Genomic DNA, 25,252 nt, shown 5'->3' with positions numbered 1-25,252 from the left:
AGGGCTCCGGTGACAACATTTCCATTCTATGAGTTTTGTAGACTGAAATGCTTGGTTCCTTAGGTCATCCTGGCGACAGGAGTTCCTGTCTTGCACATTCTCAGTGCTGTCTCTAAAATAAGTCAAGGTTTGATTAATCAATAAACCTATGTAAGGAGACAAGACCAGTTTAGCTGGTCATTGTTTTAAGTGCTGTTGCACTCTTCTGGGTTCTTGGCTGAGACCCATCTGTAACAAAAAGACATTAGCAACAACAACAACAACAAAAACAGAAGTTTAATAACATGTATACCTCCTGTGCACCTATGTACATGGGAGAGAACCAGGAAAACTAAGTAATTCCCCCCAAATGGCCCCAGCCATCACCTTAAATAACATCTCTAGCTAAAGACCAAAGAAAGGTCTTGGGGGTGGGGAAGGAGAGACAGTTTCCGGAGGTTACCAGGAAAAGTACAGTAAGTAAGGGTGTGGTTGTTATGCAGATTGATTTAAGTCCCTCCTTTCTTCATTGATAAGAGATTCTAGATATTTAGGCAACTCCTCTTCCTGGTACTGAGAGGACAACACCCTTACAGATGGAGATTTCCCTTATAAACGTAAATGTCTCTAACAAAAGGGAACTTCTACTCAATTTTTAGAGCCTTTCCTATGTCTGCTGTTTCTTAAAAATAATTAGCCTAAAAAAAAAAAAAAGAAAAGAAAGAAAAAGAAACAAATGAAAAATAAATAAATAAATAATGAGCCTAAAATAATCCTTATGCCAAAGAGGCAAATTTTGGGGTGGGAAATTCTGCTTTCCTTCATCTGTCTGAAATGGCTACTAAATGAAAGTTCCATGAGGCAGTAACCTCATTGGTCTTCCTAACCTGCATGTGTCCAGCACAGTAGTTATAAGCATAATAAGATTTTAAGAAATACTTTCACGGACTTCCCTGGTAGTCCAGTGGTTGAGACTCTGTGCTTCCAATGCAGGGGGCATGGGTTTGATCCCTGGTCGGGGAACTAAGATCCCACATGCCATGCAGCATGGCCAAAAAAACCCAAAAAAACTATTATTTTTATTTTTAGAATGTGTAAATGCATAGTCCATTCATTGTTCCTTCTTATTACAGGTGAGAAAATAGTGCCCCTCTTATCAAATACCAATTCCTTTCCATCTTCTTCTCTGGATTACAGCCTCCATCTTGTGTTGACCTGATAGACTACCAGATATTTCTCCAGCAAAGGTGGGTTTATTCAGGATCAGCTGCGACTTGCAATTCAGGATCTGCAAACTTGGTGAGCCATGTTTAAGTTCCTACACAGCAAGGTAAGGAGAACTCTTCTATAGAGGGAAAAAGGAAGTTGGGAGGACTATAGTAAACAAAGAGTCCATGGTTTTTCATTTAATTGGCTGAGTACTTGCTAGGACAGAAGAAGAGGAGTCTTTCTTCTTCCTTTTGGTCTCTGCTATGGTCACAGGGCTTGTGTGTATGTGAATTTGGTGTTTCAATTTTAAAAAATTAATTATATTTGAGAAATCCTGGAATAAACAGATTAAACATTTTCATTGCAATAGGATTTCTGAGTCTTTATATATTTATTTATTTATTTTTGGCTGCATTGGGTCTTTGTTGCTGCCTGCGGGCTTTCTCTAGTTGCGGTGAGTGGGGGCTACTCTTTGTTGGGGTGCGCAGGCTTCTCATTGCGGTGGCTTCTCTTGTTGCGGAGCACGGGCTCTAGGCACACAGGCTTCATTAGTTGTGGCACGTGGGCTCAGTAGTTGTGGTGCACGGGCTTAGTTGCTCCACAGCATACAGGATCTTCCTGGACCAGGGCTCGAACCCGTGTCCCCTGCACTGGCAGGCAGATTCTTAACCACTGCGCCACCAGGTAAGTCCCTCTAAGAGTCTTTAGTTTGCAAATGTTGATTGTGACCTCTAAGAGGGGGATGGATAGTTGGAGCAAATCACCAAATGTGAAATATATTTGAAATTTTAACTTTTACTCAGAGTACTTATCAAAATCATATGGGTTCCTGTTGTTCTGCAGAACAAATCCCATAGGCTGGAGTTCACCATCTATGTCTAGACTTCTTAGCACGTTTGAACTTTCATAATCAAAACACCACTCATCCTCTTCCTAATGTTTTTTCTCTACTGAACACTAAGTCCAAGACATATCTTATTTATTGTTTTCCATACACAGTAATCATCTTATTCATTTTATTTTTATTTATGTATTCATTTCCTTACTGAAACTCAAATGCAAATAGTTGGGTCATTCTTTTTTCTCACGTGATGCAGTAGTAAATATTCTTGGATATGTGTCCTTTGTAAAGTGTATATTTGTGTGAATCCGTTTTTAATTAGTATAGATGTTATGGTGCCATAAAGATCATTCTCTATTTTATGTTTTTTCACTTGACAGTATTTTCAAAATTGATATACATGGGACTATGTGAATTTATGTTTTTACTTCTAAATGCCCCATAGTAGCCCTTAATATCCATTCTCCTTGTGTAGATGAATACAGTGCTTTCAGCATCTTGTTTAAAAAAAAATACAGTAGAATGAATAATATTATGTATATTTACCTATGAATCTGTGCAAGAATTTCTCTGGGGTTTATACCCTGAAATGGCATTGCTGGATCATAAGGTAGATGTACTGTACGAAGCGTCTCATTTTTTATATTTTCACCAATACTTGGCCATATCCACTTTTTTAGACCTGTCTCATGAGTTTGAAGTAATAGCTTATTGTTTTCACATTTCCTTTTTTTCTGGCTATACTTAGTTCGATTATTAGTTCACCTACTTGAGTATGCTTCTGCACCTGCAACAGGAATGCCATAGATTTATTTTTTATTGCTTTTGTTGTTGTTGTTTTCTTGTTTTAGTTTCACAACTTGGTAGTAAGTCTTTCTTATCTGTAAGTGTGAGAAATACCCTTCCCTCCTCCGCTCTCTACTAGTCTTACTAAGTTTTATGTTGAAGAATGGAGCTCTATAACTACTAAAATCAAATCTGAAAAAAAGAAGATGTTGAGTTGGTCACAAAATTCTGCTATAATTTTGATTGTAATGGAATGAAAATTATAGATTGATGCTTAGAATAATTGACATCTTTAACATTTTAAGTCCTTCTATCAATGATATATCACTCAGCTGAACTCTGTTTAGTATTAATAGTTTGTCTATTCTGTTAACTTTTCTATGTATATGGTAATGTCACCTGCAACTAAGGACACTTCTTTACTTTTTTCCATAAATCTTTAAGTCTTTGTTTCTGTTTTTGATTTTCTTTGTGTAACGGTGGTAGCCAGGCTCTACAATATTATATTGAACCAAAGAAGTGAGGACAGCCATTCTTTTCTTATCTCCATATTAAAGGAATGTACCTTACAATTCTCTATTAAATATTTTATTTGCTATAGGATTTGGGTAGATTATTAACTTAAAGAACTTCCCATCTCTGCTTATTACTTAGGTTTTTTTTTTTCTTTTTTTAAACATTACGTAGATCATGAAGTCTATCAGAATTTTTCTAATGCATCTATATAAATGTTCAATGATGTTTTTGTCTTTGATAGTCAATTAAATATAATACTAAATTATCTTTATATTCATAGAATGAACCATATTAAAATAAGATATATTTCTTATTAATACACTATTAAATTCCATTGATCTTTTTTTAATAAATGTATTTATTTTATTTATTTTTATTTTTGGCTGCCTTGGGTCTTTGTTGCTGCACGCAGGCTTTTCTATAGTTGCAGCGAGCCAGGGGCTACTCTTCGTTGCGGTGTGTGGGCTTCTCATTCGGTGGCTTCTCTTGTTGCAGAGCACAGGCTCTAGGTGCGCAGGCTTCAGTAATTGTGGCCCTAGGGCTCAGTAGTTGTGGCTCATGGGCCCTAGCGCGCAGTCTCAGTAGTTGTGGCGCACGGGCTTAGTTGCTCCACGGCATGTGGGATCTTCCCAGACTAGGGCTCGAACCTGTGTCGCCTGCAATGGCAGGCAGATTCTTAACCACTGCGCCACCAGGGAAGCCTTCCATTGATCTTTTACGGGAAAAATAAATGGGTCTGTAATGGTCAGTTCTTGGTTTATCCCTGCCAAGTTTTAAGATACATACTATGTCTTCTTGAGGCTCTTTGGGTCTGTCATGCCCTCCTGCTTTTCACTTGTGATATTATTTTTGCTTGTACATTCCATCTCTCACCTATATACTAACTGAATAACTTTTTCTGTATTGCATAGGTTGATAAATATTTTTGTACCTTTCCCAAAACTCAAGAAGCATTACTTATTTTGACTCAGTGCTCCTATAACAATTTGAAAGTGCTAAAACTTGTTTCAAATCCCAATGCTATGATTAAAAAAAAAGTTGTGTTATGCTACCACAGAAGACTGGATGCTCTCACAGGCAGGAATTGAATCTTATTGTCTTTGGCCCCATGACATCTTATAGCATAATAAGTGCATCTTATAGCGTAATAAGTGCATAACAAGTAAGGTGCATCCTTTTAAAATAGCTTTTTATATAAGAATGTCTTATAAATATAAGATGTTTTCCTCCAGACTGATATCACTTCAGTTCTATGCACCCAGCATTTATTAAGTGTCAAGCTCCTCAACTTACAGAGAACCAGATGGACTTATCATTAATTGGCAATAAAAAAAAGATTTTTTTGAGTGTGTCCTTTTCTGATTTTTATTTTTTTTAATCATAGCTAAACCACAAAGACCAAAATTCCTCTTCCCTTGAGAATTAGCATTCACTCTGAAGAAAAGGGACACCTTGGGAATGCTTCCTGGACAATGTATTATGTTTATGATATAAAGCCATATGTGACCTTTTCCCTTGCTTTAAGATAATCATAGATAAGTATTTCAGGATCTCACTCTTCATTTCCATTAAGAAATATTTCCAGTAAGTGAACCCATCATACGCCAGCCAGCAGTGAGCTCATTAATATGGAGGCTCTTTTTTTTTCCTTTTTTTTCCTTTTCTTTTCTAGAAGGCTAAAGAAACAAAATAATCAGACTGGCTGGACTTTTTCTGCCTGAGACTAATTGTGTCCTTTATGTATTGATATATAGAAGAATCAAAGTATAGTAACATTTTCTAGAAGCTCCTTTACATACTCCATGTAGGGCTTTCCCCAGGACTCTAAATTCTGTTATCCCTCTGCTGTGGGTGATTAGAGGAGGCAGTGATCTTTTTAAAAATATAAGCCAGATCATATCATTTCTTTACCTTTAGATCCCTTCAATTGCCTTTGATGTAAAGTAAACCTGAGCTCCTTATTCTGGTTAACAAGGACTTGTATAGTATGGTCTCTCCCCAACTCTCCACATCATATTGTGTCACTTTCACCCTCATCTACTTTTATCTAGGCATCATTTTCATTTCTTGCCCATTGATTTAGCGCAGCAGAACAGCTAACACAAACTTTTCCTTAGACCTTTACTGTAGTTTGCTCTTATCATGGTGATTTCACATAGCAACTCAAATATCACTCTGTCCATTCTATGTATAACATCTAGTGTCCCATCCATTTTATGTTCTATTGTATCATCTTTTTTTTTTTTTCTTACTTCTGCTCATCTACATTTCTCCTGTACCATCAAGTCTTTGAAGAAACAGACCCCTCACACATCCCGTCCTATTTACTGCTGTATTCTCAGCACTCAGATTAGTGGAAATCTTAGGCATATATTGTAAAATAAATAAGGTTATTGGAAGTTTTATCATATGGAGAATTTCATATGGTAAGAAGCACTAACAGTAAAGTCCGTTGAGAGATTTATCCCAGCAGCACAATTCCTTTTCAAGTGCCTGGACCTAGCCTGACCTTACTTACTGATGCTCCCAGAGTACTGATCTGCTCTGTCCAAGACTCACTGTAACATAGTCTCTAGCAGTACAGTGTGCCTTGGCAGGGTTAGATATTATTTCTCTGAACTTTTATAGAACTGTCTATTTACCTTCTCCACAGCATAGACAAATCTAATGTTTTATTATTTATTTGTTTCTATAATTGATTCAATCCGACTCCATGTCTTAGAAAGGCAAGGCAAATGGTTTATGATTATAGAAGCTAGCACATATTTGTAAAAAATTTAGAAAGATTCTTTTTTTTTAAGTTTATTTGCAATATGGTTATTTGTAGCTCTGTCCTTGGGCTTAGATAGTCCATTCACTCATGAAACAATTAGACTTGACAAATGTGTAATAATTCTCAAACTTTAGAGGTTGAATTAAAGAAAACCTAGAAAATAACATTAGGTGAAGTGACAATGAGTGAATGCACATATTAGGGAGAGAGAAGGATCCCAGTAACTCCTGTTGTGTTCAGTTAGACCGTAGCTGTTAAACCCCAGCTGATTTTTATGAGGAGTCACAGAGTGGCCCTGGATATCTTTGCATGAACAGAGGAGATCTGAAGGAATTAAAATTTACCTTCAGTGATCTTTCATTTTCTTTTCTTGTCTGAGTCTCTGGGTTCATTGAAGCCTTTGTTTTCTACCATTTTCCTTCTCAGACAGCATCCTGTGCTATTCCTTATAACAACCCTTCTTCTGTCATCTGTGGATGATAATAGAGGCACCTATGATCTATTAATAAAGATACTTGCAAGAGATAATACTTACACTCAAGATGTGTGTCAGATGATGGCAGGTAACTCGAGTTGGGGGAAGAGAGAACCAAATACCAATTCCTCCAGCAAATGCCTACCTGCCTTGCAACCCAGATGAAACTTCTATAAATATAAGAGGGGGGAGCATGCACACAAAAACACTTACAACTTCACAGTCCTAGCAATGAACTAGAAGACCAGAGTTTGATTCCTGCCTCTTTCACTTATTAGAAGTGTAATTTAACCATGAAAAATCCCTTAAGACATCTCTGAACCTCATTTTTCTCATCCCCAAAACATGCCTCAATTTAGGCAAACCTAGAGTTCCTATGAGCACTCACTTTCCAGATCTTTCTGAATGTCCATAAAAATGTCATTAATCTATAAATGTGATCTTTTGATAATTTCCTCCTCTTAGTGTTGGGTGTTTGAAAAGCTGTGATTACTGTTGCTTCAGTTCTCATCTTATTTTAAAACTTCTCCATGAAGACTTCCCATTTCGAGTCACTTTCTTCCTCCTCAGTTCTTCCATATCACTGTATGTAACTTAGTTTCTATTTCTTACCATTACGAGCCTCACATGATTACAGAAAATGTTGTTTAGTCGAAAGTCACGGGCTTTAATGTCAGACCAACCTAAGTTTAAACCTTGATGCAAATAACAGTTGACAACCATAGAAAAAGAATGTTTTGACAATTAGTTTAGATGAGATTCATTAGCTCAAATTTATAAATAAAAGAAATATGTTTGGAGATGCTATCTCATCATCTCATGTAATCTTTCCATATCAACTACATAACCCGATTGTTGAGCAGGGTGATGGCTCAATATTTGTAGGAGACACAATTCTCTTATAGATAGACCATCAAGTCAGGGGGATTTTAAGTGGCATGACCCCCATAATACTAGGACTGGGTGGAAAATACTGGGACTAGAATATCTTTAATGTCAAGAATATATCATTTAAACAATAACAACAAAAAGTATACCAGGTGATATATAAATGTGTCTTGACTAAGAAGAAAATAATGAAAATAAACGTCTACTTTACTCATAGAATTTCTGTCTTCTACAATCATCATAAACAGCAATAACAGCAATGACAACAATACATGCAACATGGTCTGGCCAGCTGAGTAACTTTGCAAAGAAGCTTTGTATAGCAAAAATTTTAAAAAGTACTGGAATAGAGGAAAATAAAAATAATGTTGAAAACTATATTCCTTGCAAAATACATTCTACAATTATTGTCTCTACAGAACAATATTTAAAGAAATCTAATCCAGCTTTACAATGTTATGCATTTCATTCTGATTTCAGGTATTGCGAGTCATTATTTCATTCTTAAATAAAAACCAGCATTTAAAATCCTTTACCTTCAATCCAATTTCTTTCAAAGTTAGATTCAGAAAAACAAAAAGCCACCATTCCAGGTTTTTGGTAGCGTGTGATTGGGAGATGAAAAATTGCAAATATAAATTTATTTCTAAAACCTTGAGTGTGTGTATATAAATATATATGTGTATATAAATATATATGTTTATATATAGTCTTTTCAGTGTTGATATTCATGTTTAAATTGTGAATTTATATCACTTTTATAGTGATGCCCACTGTTACCTTATTTTTTGACTGACAGTGATGGGATTTCAGTCATGCTCAGCCCTTCCAACAGTGCCAGTGATGGGATTTTTTGAAATCTTATTACCGGTTGCACTGCCCTGATCTCAGATGGAACTTTCAATCAAAAAGGCAATCAGAAGGTTATACATTCGTGAGATTCCCTGCAAAGCCAGTGATCGCATAATACAACTTGTTGGAAAGGCCTGCTTGCCTCCTGTCTTATGTGGCTATAAAGAGTAATTGGCTACTTAGCTCTCAGCACCTGCTTTTCCTTCTCCAGAGTTCAGCATAGCCCAGAACTCTGTTGGGTCTCAGTGTGGAATCTTGCTGCTCCTAGGAGATTTCCAAGTCTCATGCAGAGACTTGTCTTACGTTAAGCATCTGATTAAGCAAAAAACTCTCCCAAAGACACACTTGGCTCTTTCTCAGCATTCTTGTTTCACTGGTGATGCCAGTGAATCTAAGTTTTATTTTACATACATACAAACACGTACCCACACATTTCTCCAAAACACTATTACTGTAAAGTCCATATTCTAGAAATCACAATTCTGCGTGGCCAGGCTAAACTTGAATTTAATTTCTAGCATATTTTAATCATCCTATTATAAACTATTTTTAATCTTATTACTATACTCATAAAAGATTATTATAAAGAATGGCTTCAGTACTCTTTAGTCTACATATATGGATGTTTAAAAGACATTTTTGTAATTTGATTTGTTCAAATAGTGAACAGGGGTGAGGCTGAATTGATCCCATGTGGTGTCCAATCACCCAGGGATGCATTAGTTCCCCAGGCAGGGACCTTGAATTGTGAAGTAGGCAGAGGGAGATAATTTTGTCTCACTTGGTTCCAACTCACTGGTTCTTCTCCATTAGGCAGAGAACCCTTGGGCAGGGATAAGTTTCAAGAATGAAAAAAGACTGATGCTTGGGACACAATAAAGACCTACAGACACATTAAAATGCCTATGGACTGAATGAGCATTTCTTTTGCCAAATAGCCACACATGTAATATGTAAGACATATGTCAGTATTGCTGCGACAGAAAACAATGCACAGAGACAAAAATAGTCACTTTAATAAAGTTAAAAAATGCATTATTTAAAGAGTTGTGTATGGCATACTCAAATCCTAAAAGTTTAGGAACCCCATCAACCTCTTTTGGTTCAGGAAATTTTAGCAACTCTATTGCCAAAGTAAAAAGTACTTGAAGTCAAGGTAGGGGTGTGTGTGTGAGAGTGTGTGTGTATATTCCTCAGATCTTTATTAAATTCAGGGTACTCTAAAAGTATAGCTCATCCCTGTATGAACATGGTATCATTTACTTGATTCCATATTAAAAAAAACCTTAAATGGGCTATTAAGCACAGTCAGCATGATGGTGACAAAGAAAATCAACAAGAAAACCACACTTTCATTCTCTCTTTCTGGGCAAAGTAAATTTTGAGATAAGATTGGACAACTGGTATACCAGATATTATCTCCTGCCCTTGAAAATCACCATATGAAGATTATTTTATTGATTGCCAAGATTGGAAGATATGGATTTCATACTCCTGAAAACTAGTGTAATTTTTGTTAGACATGTTTATATGTCTCTAACCTATGCCATTTCACTGAAAGGTACACTAGAAATGAGTCCGGTATGCAAGAGATAAGTGAAGTAATAATCTCGCCTTGGTTTAGAATGTGAGATAGTCAGAATATTAGTATTGGTTACTACTAAAACTACCATTAATGACCTGCATTCACCAAGTATTTGCTTTAGTCACTGTGCCAAGTCCTGGTGTATTTTAAAGTCAATTTGGGCCATCATTTTGACTTCATGGAAAAGTGTTCAATAGCCATGATGATAAGCACTAAAGACGAACTATTCTCAGGCAAGAGAAACTCAGTAAGGTGTCAGTTAAGTCACTGAGCACTGGGTAGTTGTAAATTCTAAGTATAATAGTCAAACTTCATAAAAATCACAGTGGAGTCAGCCTCCAGAAGTTGGTGCCTTTGGTTTTCTAGCCAAAGCCATACTTTTCTCAGGCAGCCCCAAGCCAATGACTGAGATAGCAGGGCAACTGGAGTCTATTTTTTTTCTTTTTTAATATTTATTTATTTATTTATTTTTGGCTGCATCAGGTCTTAATTTCGGCCTGCGGGATCTTTCATTGAGGCCCACGGGCTCTTTAGTTGGGGCACACGGGCTTAGTTGCCCCGTGGCATGTGGGATCTTAGTTCCCTGACCTGGGATCAAACCCACGCCCCCTGCATTGGAAGGTGGACTCTCAATCACTGGACCACCAGGGAAGTACCTGGAGTCTATTTTTTCCCAATGAGAGACTCCTCTAACAGGATTCCATTAAAATCCCTGCTTTGCCTTGCAAAGATTTGTCAGGTCTGCTAAGCAGTCTAAGGCTCTCTTGTCAAATCCTGCTTCCTAATCTCTCTACTTTTACAAGTTTTAAAATCTGCATTCCTGTATGAAAACTTTCCCTGCTCAATCCTGTTTCCTTTCTCTTTTATCTTTTACTCCTAACTCTGATTTAGCATTTGCTTCCAGGAGGACCCAACTGGCACAGCTGGACTAGCCTTTACATACACTGTGTTTCTTTAATGTCCCTGTTGGTATCTTGCTGTGTGATCATTGCCAAACCATTTCTCATTTCTGGTTCTTTATAATGAAGACTCTTACAAATAAAAGTGATCCTTATGATAATTTAGTTGAACGTTCTAGAATTCTAATTAGAGTTGATGACTCTGTTAATCGATCTTCATCTCATGGGGAAAAAAAGTGATGACAACAAAGGTATTTATAAAAATATATTTCACAAAGTAGGAAACAATACAGGAGTTTCTCTGAATACAATACATGGAGTAAATAAACAATATTGCATTAAAGCAAAGTAGAAAATTAAAATGATCTGCATGTAGTACTTGAGTTTTATCATACATTTTCTACTCCTAAATGGCAGGTTTGCATTAGAAATTGAATATGCTCACATCTTCTAGTGCTGTTCTCTTTTGGAGTCTAAGACATTCTGTGCATCACCATGAAGATCAGGGAGAGAAGTGCTAAAAACAGAAGCAGTAAAATTATGTACAAATCAGTTCCTGCTCTAAAACTGTGGAGGCAACTTGAAGCATGTTTATTGGGCAGGGCATTATGTAGGCATCTAAAAGTCTAGAGTTTAAATATTCACATGAATCAATATACTTTCAGATGTTTGTGCTTGTAGTAAAAACACCAAATACTAGGATTATGAACAAAATAGAAAACAGTCCAAAAGTTTCTCTGGGAAAATGCTGTTCCTGCCATCACCAGTCACAATAACACTTTCTACTCTAAAGAGACTATTAGCTTCCCTTTTGATAATATTGCCTGCCATACTCATCTCATCAAAATGTACATGTATTAAACAGTCATTGTATATATATTTATATAAAACAATCTAAAGTATTATTAATGGATATAATTTAGGGTTTTTTTTCATATAGTCCCTTAATCTATAGATTACCAACCTTAATAAATAAAAGCATTAATGGACATCAATAAAATATTTATTTCGAGGATTAAACAAATAAATTCACGCGCTAGCAATAAAATCATCTGTCTCTTATGTAGTCCACTGTGTGACACAATTTATCTTTGTGTCCTTGTGGGAGAAGATGAACCGGGGGGGATGAGTAATCCTGCTTCCAGAGAACAAGCCTGTTTGAATGGGATTTCTCTCCTCCCACTATTGAGTTGGCAGTCCCCACCCTGGAATGGATTACAAGCATGTGAATATTTTAAGGCTCGACACAATATTTAAAGATGCTATTCAGTCTCTGATGAATGGGGCCAACAATTATGTACAAGGTGTGGTCACTGTACCGTATAATCTAGGAGGCCTCCCAAAGCTCCAGAAAGTCAGAGTGTACAGCAGACCAAGTATTGCTTTATCATTTGTGGCGGGATCCTTATTGGTGAAGGGGAAAAAACCATTTGCATTTATAAAAATCCTTGCAGAAGACACATATCAGTAGCAAATTTCTTGCAGGTCCATTTTTCTAAGAAAGCACCTTTTTAAGTTTGATTTTTTCCTCTTTTTAAACCATTTCTCTAAGGACGAGCCAGGATCCCAATCTCTGTGGTGGTCAGGTAAATATCAAATATCCAAAGACTTCTAGACACTCCACATACTTTAATTCACACTCCACAAGATTTATAACCTCCTAACATATACTTTTTTATTTTTATTATTACTTTTTTGGTTCAACATTAAAATGTAGTTGAGTTTATAGATGATTGGTGCTAAACTTGCCTCTAAAACAAATTGCCACATTGGTTGTATCTAAGGGGAGTGACCCTAGAATATTACAGAATGCTCAGTTCCCACTGATTCATTCCTAATCCACTGTCAAGTTTCTTTGTCACTTTCACCGACAGAGTAGAGTTCGCCCAGTCTCTTAAAGCGAGGACCCCAGTCACTGAGGTAGTCAAAATTCTGATCCGAGTCTGAGGTGGTGGACTCCAGGGAGCTGAGGGAGCCAGCCACGGACCCTCGGCCTTCATAGCCATAAATCTGAATGGAGTCGTACGGTGGGGCTGTGGGGTCGTTATCTGCCTCGTGTAGCCGCACATTTATAAATTCATCCACATCCACACCGCTCGGAACTGGAGCAAGCCCTTGCCTTGGCATAAATTGCAAATCTGGTTTAATATCTTTACGGGGTAAAAATCCATTAATTCCATCTGGGTTTTGTAAAGTTGCAATGTCAAAAGCCTCCGTGTCTTCTTCCCCTCCTCCTTCGTCATCGTAGCGAATGATGTTTTCTCGCACATCTTCATCATCTTTGATAATTAAAGGCTCGTTTTTATGTCGCCGCAGAGTTACAAACAGCACCACGATGACTACAGGAAAAACACAAAATAGCGATTAGCCAGACTCAGGTATAATTTCACAAGCAACGCATCGTGTATGTTAAGAGAGAGGGGCGCTATTTAAAAACTTACTGAGCACGTACCTTTCATGCATTCACTTGGGAATTAAGTGAAATACCTTTCTGAAGTATGAGCAGTGGATTTTGAGTGAATTCTATTCCAGGTTGCTTCTGTTTATTAAATGGTGATGAAGAAGCTGGGTTAAAAGCACAAGTTTGCATTTGTTTATGGTGAAAGCTACATTTAATACCGTTAGGAGCTCTAGAGTGAACGGCCCAAAAAGGGAAACAGCACCGATAGCATAACTAACTTGCTGTGTGTCTTGGGCAGTTCGTTCAATACTTTTTGGCTCCATGACCCTCTTCTATAAAGAAAAAGGAGCTGAATAGATCATATTCAGTACACTTTGTGTTTTTTTAAAATCAGTCCTTCAAGACTCTTTCCAATAAAATAATGTCCATTCACAGATGAAATGATATATTAAGGTGAATGTCAACTTTGCATGGGCAACTTCTTCTCTTGTATGAAAGCTAGCACTCCACTATCTGGTAAGGTAGGACTACGGGTCGGGGAAGGGAGAGGAACACATAAAAAACTAGCCAGATCAGCCACACCAAACTTGGGCTAATGACATTAAAAAAATGTGGCGGGAAACGATGATCAACTCAGGGTACTGGGTGAACAGAACAGATGTAACCAGGAAGGTAAAAACTGACATAACCTTCATCTAAGGGCAGGATAAGATATAACTTTCCTTTTGTGTGTCTTCCTACTGTCTAATCTCATTTTTATAATTGGATTTTTTAGTGGAAAAGTTACAAAAACTTTTTCTTATTTTGCAGTCTTCATCTAAATTTGATTGTAGTATCAAGAAAAATATCTGAGAAACAATGCAATTTTGAAGAAAATGTATTTTTTGTTTGCTTGGGTTTTTTTTTGCTTGTTTGTTTGTTTTTGTCTTACCAAATTTTGTGATTGGATGGACTCAGTAACCCAATCTATACATTGTTTAGATAAAAGAGTATTTTGGACATATGTGTGCCCCCATTGAAGTAAACTGGTGTGTATCAGAAGACCTGGAGGCCTTCTAATGTAATAGTTGCTGTTGTAACCACATAAAGGTCCATCCCCACTTCCACCACCATTATGCTTAGTCTTTTCACCAGTGATGGGATTAAAAAAGGCACTGAATAGTTCTCTCCAATTGAATATTTACTATTACAATTCTTTTTTTTCTCTCTTCTCTTAATGACCTCAAAGCTTGGAGAAGTATATACAAAGGAATTTTTCTTCCAAAAAATGCTAATTAGGGTTTTCTAGGCTGGGTTAGGGTTTTCTGTCCTTCTTTACAGTCATTTATGAACCAGAAAAATGGTGACCATTCGGCTATGAAGAAAATACATACCTAGCAGCAAAATGATGCATGCTAATATGGCAATTAAGGCGCCCATACTGAGTCCAATCGGAAGTACATAAGCTTCAACATTACAAGACTGGACAACACCATCACTGCTGCAGCCACAGACCCGGATGGTCAGGGTACTGGTGCTGCTCAGAGGAGGATTCCCGCTATCACTGATTATGATTGGTAAAAGATAGACTTCTTGCTTCTGGCGGTTGAATCCATTATGCTTTGCCAAAATGCTGAGGGAATTATCTGGAAAAAGTGAAAATTACAATAGTTTGCATCATTTCAAAACGGCTGCCCAAACAACACTTGTTTTTCTAGTTCATAAATCCTCTGCAAGCCTCAAGACAATCCCAATTCCACTGAACCACTCCAGCTCTCTCCCTCTCCCCTTTCCCACTTTCCCACTTTCCCAGTTGGCATGGACCAAAACATCCACACCCTAACAGGTTCAGTAAGCTTGGTCTCAGGATAAACTAATTGTGTTTTACCACCACCTTGTAAATGCAAAAGATTTCTTTTACAAAAATGCTCTTCAAGTGTCCTTTTAGAAGACACAAATTACCCCAAGTCCCCATAAATAAGTTTAATGTTCTCTCGTTTGTCCTGATAATGCAAACGTGACAGAATTTCATCACATTTGAAAGTCATGTTTGAAAAGCTTTGTGTTAAGAGTAGACTATATGACAGTATGGCATACAAAACAATGCATTTGACTCCCACAGGTACCTAAAAACACTTACTCATGCTCTAGAGCATTTTACACTAACACGTAACAAAAGTCCCATTTACTGCCAATTGGAGGAGATATGCCACATATTTTAAAATTCTGCAGAGAAGACCTCTAGTGGTTACACAAATAAGAATTAAATGATGAAAAGTCATAGGAGCAGGTGGTCCATTTTTAATGTATTAATTAATCATATGGAAATGTATATTGGTTATCTGGAGCAACACTTAAGGACATTTAAGCAATACTTAATGGCATACTTCAGCTCGATATAGAACTGGCCAGTGAGAAGTGATTGGTCCCGTGGTAGCGCTATTGTTCTCAAAATTTCACCCCCAAAATGAACTCTTTATTGTCATTCGTCCCTATCTAATGAACTATAGCTATATATGTGTGTATATATGTGTGTATATATATATATACATATACATATATATATATAAATTATTAATCTATTTTCTCATTTTGATTAATGAAAGACATAGGTCTATTCAGCATGGGAACACTGATTATTTCACACTGATATTCCAGCCAAAAGCAAATAAATATAACTTTGGTTAATGTGTGCAGTACAGTTTGGGCAAAATTATTATTTCAGTTGGGATTTTTTCAAATATTGGCAAGTTTGCAGACCCCAGAACACTTGTCTACCTCGTTGTTGCATATTAAGGCAGGCATTCCAAACCATTGCTGTCCAGTTCCTGGTCATCAGTGTCCTACTGGTTTCCAGAATACACAAATACATGAATAGATATTCCACTCAAGTGATTTTAAGTAAATGTGTTAAATCTTCTGTACCATATAGTACTATACCAGAATTCAAAAAAAGTGACATTCCCTAAAATAAATGTATAAATTATATTTGGTTTTGCTTTGTTTAAGATATATGTGGACCTACAATGCCTTGCTAGTAAGCAGTTAAAGAGAAAAGAAAAAGAAAAAACTCTGAGTTAACAATTTTTTTTTCTAAATTATTGCTGGTTGTGCCTCATTATTTAGTAATTTGAAGAGTGAAAAGAAGTCTCTAGTGGAAGTAAGCAGTGGTATTCCAAATGATCTAGTCATCTTTATTTCCATGACATAGAAGGAAATAGCACTAAGCTAAAAGCAGGAGAACACCATCTCAAAAAAGATACAGAATATATAGCTGTGTTACATTTCCAGAAAGTGTGACAAGACTGAATACAGTTAAAATTAGTACAAGGAACATTTGTGGGTGATTTCATATACCATAGTTCAAAACAGAAGATGGGAATTGTTCTTCAAGATGCAATTAATAAAATTACAACGAGGCTTTTGTCTTTCTGTGGTCAACATTATTTATATGAGAAACTATCTTTGCATATTCGCTCTTTAAAACGAACTATAATAATAATTTAGAAACTGCAGCAGAAGTATTACTCATTGCAGAACAAAACCATCTCCTTTATTACTTAGAAAAGCATTGATGGGTCTAAGACCAAACTCATACTCATTTTTTACTACTCCTGGTATCTGTACGTGTTGCTCCCTTTCTATATAAAGAAAATTACTGACTGAGTAAAGGGAGTCTATGAGTCATTTTTGCTAAAATTTACCTGCTACTTCCAGGCAAAGTCAATTCCCTATTTGCCTATTAATTTTTTACCATATTTTTGATTGGAACTTGCATTTATTAATTAATTAGTTATTTCATTAGGCCAAATTGAATTGTCATTATTTTAACACTAAAAAAAATTGAATATTAGCAGTTTCACACACTTCAAATTCATGTATTTGAAATACATGTTTCTTTCAATCTACATGTTGCAAGTATCTTTAACAAAGTTCTGGTTTGTTTCTTTAAAACATATGATGCCTTTTCATTTTATTAAAATTTTAATCTCAATGTAGTCAATTTTATCCATCTCTTTAATGATTAGTCATTTAGCCTTATTTTTTAAATTATTAATTATATAAAAATTAGTTCTCATAATTTTACCTTTCACATTTAAACAATTGTATGGAATTGGTTTTTTCTGTACTGATTATTGATTTTCCCAAGGTTAATTATAGAATAACTTATCCCTTACCCACTGATCTTCAATTCTCAGTCACAAATCAATTTTTTTTTTGCATCTTCATCCTTTTAGGCTCTCTATCATGTTCCAATGCTCTGTTTTTCTAATCCTGCATCAATACCATGCTTTTTATGTATGAAAAATTTGTAATAAATCTCGATGTTTGTTAGGGTATTTTCCCCTGTCGTGTTCTTCTTTAGGAATATTTCAGCTATACTTGTTCATTTGCTAATCTCTGACAAATATAGAAGAGATTATCAAGTTCCGTGAAAATTCCTATAAGAGTTTTAGTAGAAATTATATTAAGATACAAATAAATTGAGAGAAATGACAGCTTTATTCTGTTTAGTCTTCTATACCAATATCGTGGTTTCTTTATTTTCTTTAATATATGTTAAAATGTTTTTATTTTACCTACAAGAGATTTTCACATACTTTTTACACTTATTATTAGTACCGCATGTACTTTGTTTCTTTCGTAAATATTACCTTTTTAAAATTATATTTTCATCTCATTGTTCACCTGATTGTTTTATGCATTGATTTTAATTCTAGTAAACTTCGAAACCTTTTTTTTTACTTATAAAAATATATCTCAACACAGAGATATGTGTGAGGAGCATGATAATATGAGGAACTCCACAGAATTGCTCCCCAGTGGAACTGGGGAGAATTATAAAATAACATTTAAAAAAATGAGTGTCTCTGGAAATGGTCCTGGAGACAAGCAGCAAATGCAGAAATGTTTATTCAAGAAAATCTATTAGAGTCTGGTAGGAACCTAGTTCCTTCATCCGTTCTCTCAGCTCTGCGAGATGGAAACTCCACTCCAAACGGGTTCAGCCAAGAACACAGGGCTCCCCCACCACCCCACCCCCCACCCCCCAGCTAGCAGTTGGAGGGCAAGGTGTTGCCAGTTCTCACCCTGCTCCTAGCTACCTATTGATCAACTAAATGCTGAATTGGTATGGCCAAGAAGAGGGGCTCCTTTCTTCTTCACAGCCTATACTTGTGCAGCAGAGGCTCTACCTTGGCAAGGCTTCACAGGGAATACAGGGCCGCAATTGTGCTTGCCCTGGACTGTAAAGCAGTGGTTTCACACTGGGAGAGCCAAGCCCAAAAGACTTGAGGCTACTGTTCCCTTGCATCAAGTGCCCGGCTCCTACAGTAGAGGCGTCACTCTGAGAAACTCAGCATAGTCTCCAATTCAGCTCCAAAGCCGATGGCTCAAAGTTTTGCCTCAGTGGAGAAGCAAAGAACCCAGGAAAGAGAGGCAGAGGAGCCTGCCAGGTTCAGAACAAATCTGAAACACTTGCCAAGGGAAATGCCCTTTTGAAGGAGCCCAGATTGGGTTGGATTAGTCTGTAGAACAATTTAGGGCCCCAAATTAAAACAATACAGAAATCATCTGCAATCAGTGGAGTTTAACAACTTGGCTGTAGTCAGGGAAAGAGACAGTAAACCCCTCCAAAACCACTGCCATTCGAGGGTGACTGTGGGCATACCCAAGGCTGGGATCCCCTGAAGTGAAACATTAGAGGCTTAACCCTGCAGAGGGGAAGTAGACTTCACTAAAGTAATGTAGCCGATCATTAAACAAATAAACAAGGAAATTACAGTAACAGGCCTTCTGTGAAAAGTCAATATCAGATTTGCTATAATATATTCTCTAAAAATGTCCAGTCTTCAACAAAAGATTACAGGATATACAAAGAAATAAGAAAGCACGACCCATAAACTAGAGCAAAACAAAACAAAACAAAAAAGCAGGCAAAAGAAACTGTCCATGAGAGCAAACAGATATCAGATTAACCAAAGACTTCTAAGGAACCATTGTAAACCTGTTCAGTGAACTACAGTAACCCTTTAAAGAAGGAAATGAAGGAGTGATAACAATGTCATATCATAGAGAATATCAAAAAAAGAACATAATGGAAGATGTGGACTTGAAAAGTACAATAACTAAAATGATAAATTACAAACTCTAAATTTGAATTGGCAAAAGAAAGCATTAGTGAACTTGGAGCTAGATCAATAGAAAATATGCCAGCTGAAGAAGAATATAGAGAAAAGAAAGAAGAAAAATGAAGAGAACCTCAGAAAAATGTGGGACATCATTAAGTGCACAAATATACCTGAAATGAAAATACTAGGAGACAAAGAAAAGAAAAAATATGGCTGAAAACTTCAAAATTTTTTGGAAACATTAGTCTCCACATTCAGAAAGCTCAACAACCATCAAGAACGTAAACACAAAGAGATTCACAAAGAGACAGAAAAAAAAATGCTGAAAGCAAGAGAAAATTGACTCATCACTTCCAAGGGAACCCCAATAAGATTAACAACTAAATCTTTATAGAAATAATGGTCACCAGAAGGAAGAGGGCTAGCACATTCAGAATGCTCAAAGCAAAAACTTTCAACCAAGGATCACATATTCAGCAAAGCTATCTTTAAAAAAAATGAAATAGAGACATTCCCAGATTACAAAAAAACTGAGGGCATTTGTCACCAGCAGACATGTCTTAAAAGAAACAGGAAAGGAAGTTCTTCAGACTGAAAAGCAAATATCCCCAGATGGTAATTCAACTCCACATTAAAAACAAAGAGCATCAGGAAAAGTAATTATGTAGTTATCAAAGACAGCATAAATGCATAGTTTTTCTCTTTTCTTAACTTTTAAAAAGCAATTGTAGAACACAATGCATACGTAATATATTATTGAGGATATAATAACTAGAAATTCAAAAGTAATGGTTTGGTATTCCAGTATTCTCCTTTCAGTAATGGATAAGAAAACTAGTCAGAAATAAATAGGGCAATAGAAGATTTGAACAACAGTATAAACCAAGTATACCTAACATATTTATACAACATTCTACCCAAATAGCAGAATAAATATTCTTCTCAAGTACACATGGAACATTCTGCAATGTATACTATAGGCTAGGCATAAACTAAATAATACAAAGTATTAATAATACAAAGTGCATTCTCTGACAGTAATAAAATGAAATTAGATCTCAATAATGTAAAAAATTTTGGGAAACTCATAAATATGTGGAAATTAAACAATGCATTCCTCAATAACCAATGATTCAATGAAGAAATCAAAAGGAAATTTTGAAAATGTGAGACAATGTAAGTGAAAATGCAGTCAATCATAAAGTAATGGATGCAGCTATAGCAGTGCTTAGAGAGATACTTATAGCTTTAAATGCCTATATTAATTTGTTTTTTCATCTTAACTATACTAACAAGAACCCCACATACAATTTTGAGTACAAGGAGTTATGGTAGACACCTGTACCTTGTTCTTGATATTAAAAAAGAGAAAATAGCTTTTGACTTTGAACATTAAGATGATTGATGGTGTTTATTTGAAGACACTTTTTGCAAAAGTGCACTCTCATTTTTCTTTTTAATTTTTTCTTTTATTTGTTTTACAGTGATGCAAAGGGAAAAGGCAGTCATATCAAGGATAGTAACTTAGCTGTTCACTACCTCTAAACTTGGCTTCAACTGTATTATTGTGTTACTTAAAAATCTTCTTTCCAGTCCTTCATATGTGCATGCATTTCCATTTTATATCATCTTGTTTTCTCTACAACCTAACCTGTTCTGTCCTTATGGCTTCTTCCCTTACGTATTATATTTAGTGCATTTATTTATTTTTCTTTTTGAGCATACCCAATATAAGAGGATACTTGATAATGATTTACTAGAGAAAACACAGACATTTTCTAAAACTGAAAAATATATGAAACAAAAAGAGGAAATGACCATTGATTTTTTTAAAAAAAATTAAATCTTTTGAAGTTGAGTATATAATGACAGAATTTGACAAAAGATAGAAAGATATTGTGCCAAGATCCATTTAAGAAGAGAATGGACCAAAAGCATTTGGCATTCTCTAGGGTGGACGAATATCCAGGTGGATAGACTAATGTCCATGGATATGCTACCCATATAGTGCAGTTGAGTTGCACTGAGATAGGAACATATCATAACCTTATCACCTAGTTCTCTGATATTCTCAGTAGGTGAAATATTTAAATGTTTGTATTCCCTATTATTTTTCTCAGTTACGGATTTTCCTGTTTTCTCATCCTCCTGGAATGTTTTGCTTATGAGCCTTACAACAAGGAGGATGAATGACTCTATTTTAAAAACCTTGCTTCATACTCCACACCCATCTGTTTCTGTTTACGACCAACTGTTGAAGGAAAGATCATGAAGGGGAGTTAAAGTGGACAAATAGCACCAGGCATACTTCAAATGACGATATTCCTATAGTAGTGGTTTGTTGCATTCCTTACTCCTTGTCTGAGTCATACAAGGTATATATCAAATAAATAGTAAAGAAAGGACCAGGTAAATAGTAGGTGCATAGGCTTGCTTGCTTTCAGATAGCACATTACAGTTATGCCATTATGCATGAAATTTCTCTCAGATTCTGACAACAGATTAATTTCGAATAAAAATAGTTACTTGTATTCTTAGTTTTGCTGTTTTGTTATTCCAGAGCATTTGTTGTAATTTTACTGGAAATTGCTAGAGGCTGTTAACAAAGGCAGCCATTTTAAAATTAAGTGCTTAGAATTTTTATGCAACAGTTTTGACATTATAGATAATATTAAGACAAATAGATAATATTCAATAAAATGTGTGCATTATCTCACTAAACTCTAAGCCCATTGAGGGAGACTAGCCTTAGTCACAGCTCTAGTCTCAGTCTCCAGCACAGGACTTGGCGCAGAACAACATTAGTTGTTGACAATTAGTTGTTGACATTAGTTGTTGACTAATGACAACATTAGTCACATCGTTTAACCTACTTTTATTTGGTCTTGCCACTCTTCTTTCTCTCTTTGTTCCAGCCTGGTCTTTTCTGAGTTAAGGATTTTCTGTCCTCAGGGCTTTCATATTTGCTCTTTTTTCTGTCTCATAATCTCTCTCTATCCCTCCTCAGCCCTAATTTGAATTATTAAAATTTATGCATTCTTTATGTCTGTGCTTAAATATCACTCCTTTGGGGAAATTTTCTTTTACTAGTTGTCCCCAATCTCCTCAGATAAATTAGTTATGTAATCTTCTAAAACCCTTTTTATTTTCATCAGAACACTTACCACAAAGAAATGATATTGTAATGGGGATATCATAGACCCTGGGGATACAGAAATAAACTAGGGAACTTCCAAGTAACAAATAACCAATTTATGATGCATAATGAATACTCAGCAAATATTTGCTGAATAAATGAAGAAGTAATCATTAGCCATATTTTGTGGGGCTCATATTTATTTCCGTTCATGTTATTTTGTCACGGGGGGTTATATGTAGTTCAAAATAAGTCAGTGAGAAGAATCAATTTCAGGCTGTTGGAAAGCATATATAGCCAGGGTCTTATATGGAATTTTAAAAGAAATATTGATGGTTTCCAAGTCTTTCCCTGGACATGCCTCATATCACGTAACATGAGCAATAAATTGAGATTGCTTATATTTAAGTAGAGAAGGCTCAGAGGGGAAGAAAAATTGCTCTAAAATATCTTAAATACCATCATTTAAAGAGGTGAACATCAGAATTCTACTGAGGAGTCTAGGAGAAATTTCCTCTTTGATTCTATTTTTTTTTTTTTTTTTTGGTACGCGGGCCTCTCACTGTTGTGGCCTCTCCCGTTGCGGAGCACAGGCTCTGGACGTGCAGGCTCAGCGGCCATGGCTCACGGGCCCAGCCGCTCCACAGCATGTGGGATCTTCCCGGACCAGGGCACGAACCCGTGTCCCCTGCATTGGCAGGCGGACTCTCAACCACTGCGCCACCAGTGCAGCCCTCCTCTTTGATTCTTGATATTCAGCCTTTGAATCATTTGGAATTGGAAATCAAAGGATATTTTCTCATAGAACATTAATATCCTTATAAGAAAAGTTTCCTTTAGCAAATAAGTCAATAAGTGTTTATTATAGACTGAAAGTTTGTGTAGCCCAATAATTCATATGTTGAAACCCTAACCCCCCCCCACACACACACCCCCAGTGTGGCTATATTTGGTGATGGAGCTTCTAAGGAAGTAATTAAGGTTAAGGAAGTTTGTAAGGGTGGGGCCCTGATACTATAGACACCACTATAATTGGTGTCTATAGAATATAGAGACACCAGAGAGCTCTCTCTTTCTCCACGTGTGGGCAAACAAAGACGAGGTCTTATGGAGCACACCTATAAGCAGCCAAAAGAAGAGGGTTCAGGATGAAACACATCTTGCCCACCCTTTGATCTTGGATTTCCTCACCTCTGGGACTGTAAGAAATAGAATTGTGTTGTTGAAGCCACCAGTCTGAAATATTTTGTTATAGCAGCCTCAGCACACTAGATAGTGCTATTGTCACTTATTAATTCTAGATGCATACTCCATGAAAAACTAAAAAGTCTATCTGAAGAGATAGGCGGTGCCTACCTGGATAATTCTTCAACTCTCTTTGTGTAATTTTCCCCACAGTCCTAAGTTCCTTCCTTCCTTCCTTCTTTCCTTCCTTCCTTCCTTCCTTCTATTTATTTTCTTTGGCCATTATTATTGCTGTTATTATTTACATATCCCATGTTCTTTCCCCATTGTCTATTTTTTTTTCCAGATAAAAGAAAGCAGGCAAATCTAAATTCTCTGTTTGTTTCAGTGTAGTTCATCTGTTGTTGTTGCCCTGATGCAGAAAGTTGACTTTGGTCTAGGTCCCATTTATTTGAAATCATGGAGTTATGGCTTTTGTTTATCCTGTTACATGCAAGCAAAAGCAACAAGGAGCCAGAGTTAATCAAGGCACTTGCCAGACAAATGTTTATGACAAAGGAATAGATGAAAAGAAGATCAGTAGATATTATGCCTTTTTGAGAAATGTCTCCTGTCATTTGACTTGCAAATTTAATTCAAATTTTCTTGGTCAAATCAAATGGAATGAAAATGGCAAGAAGGCCAAAACCAAGGGAAAATGATACTCTGTTCAGTAGGTATGGACAAGAGATTTAATTAAGTTCTTATCATTGTGTTGTGTCTGTTACTTCTAAAACCCTAGCAAGGCAATAAAGATACAAATCCATGGATTTCAGCATACTAGATAATATGCATATATAATATCTAATATCTAGGAACATGAGGCAAAGATCATAACATCTACACTTCATTCATGTATTTTTACTCTAAACACTAAGTCTTGTTGGAAACAATCAGGCTATAATGAATTAATAAAAATTAAGACTCTGTGAAGCCAGTCTCCTCCAGTACCATTATAATTTCCTACATAATTCATTGAAAGTATACCAACATACTAAGTCTGCAACATGCAACTGGATATTCTGAGTCACCTAATTAGACCATTTGTCATTCTTTTCCCTTTTTTTTCCTCATTAGATAGTGCACCATGCCACCTGATATCAGTAATCTCAATATTTATATGAATGTTGACTCATTACCAAATCTCTAATATTTAATAATAAAGTATGTATATCTAGCCATAAATGTTGACGAAGGTTTACTTTGGCTTTAGAAAAACTGTCACTGTGAATTCTTTTAGAAGTTCCTAGACTAATACCAAAGTTAATGTTTAGTCAACATTTTACAGTTACATATAGAATAAATTAGTGTCTTTTTAACAGAAAAAAACTTATTCCACTATAACCATGCAGCACTACATGGAACAGATATTCTATAATATCTATATTATAGATATATTCTATATTCTATAAATATATGAAAGATTGACATTTTGCAGAGGAAATGTACAGAGAGTGGGCTATGCTTTTCACTTGACACAAGTTAGGACTCATTAAAGTAATCTATGAAATTTAAGCATCTTCTAAAATTCTTTAAGAATCTACATACACTGTTCTTAAATGGCTAATATAAGAGGAA

The 25,252-nt window shown here is 36.0% G+C and overlaps 1 protein-coding gene across 2 annotated transcripts in view; it reads right to left on the bottom strand.

The window, feature by feature from the left end:
• Positions 1-11,066: 11,066 nt before the first annotated feature.
• Positions 11,067-25,252, bottom strand: part of CDH8 (cadherin 8) — a 377,200-nt gene continuing 363,014 nt past the window's right edge. The window contains exons 12-13 of one of the 2 annotated variants that reach the window (XM_004280902.3): positions 14,578-14,829; positions 11,067-13,142 (exon numbers count right to left, since the gene is read on the bottom strand). In XM_004280902.3, the coding sequence (XP_004280950.1) occupies positions 12,649-13,142; positions 14,578-14,829 (746 nt within the window). In that variant the 3' untranslated portion in view covers positions 11,067-12,648. The remainder of the gene's footprint in view (positions 13,143-14,577; positions 14,830-25,252) is intronic. The other variant, XM_049703096.1, reaches the window with a different exon arrangement.

Source organism: Orcinus orca, chromosome 20 (genome assembly GCF_937001465.1).
Source record: "Orcinus orca chromosome 20, mOrcOrc1.1, whole genome shotgun sequence".
Lineage (NCBI taxonomy): Eukaryota > Metazoa > Chordata > Mammalia > Artiodactyla > Delphinidae > Orcinus > Orcinus orca.
Note: the sequence above shows the minus strand (reverse complement) of the source record. Positions and strands in the feature narration are given on the sequence as shown.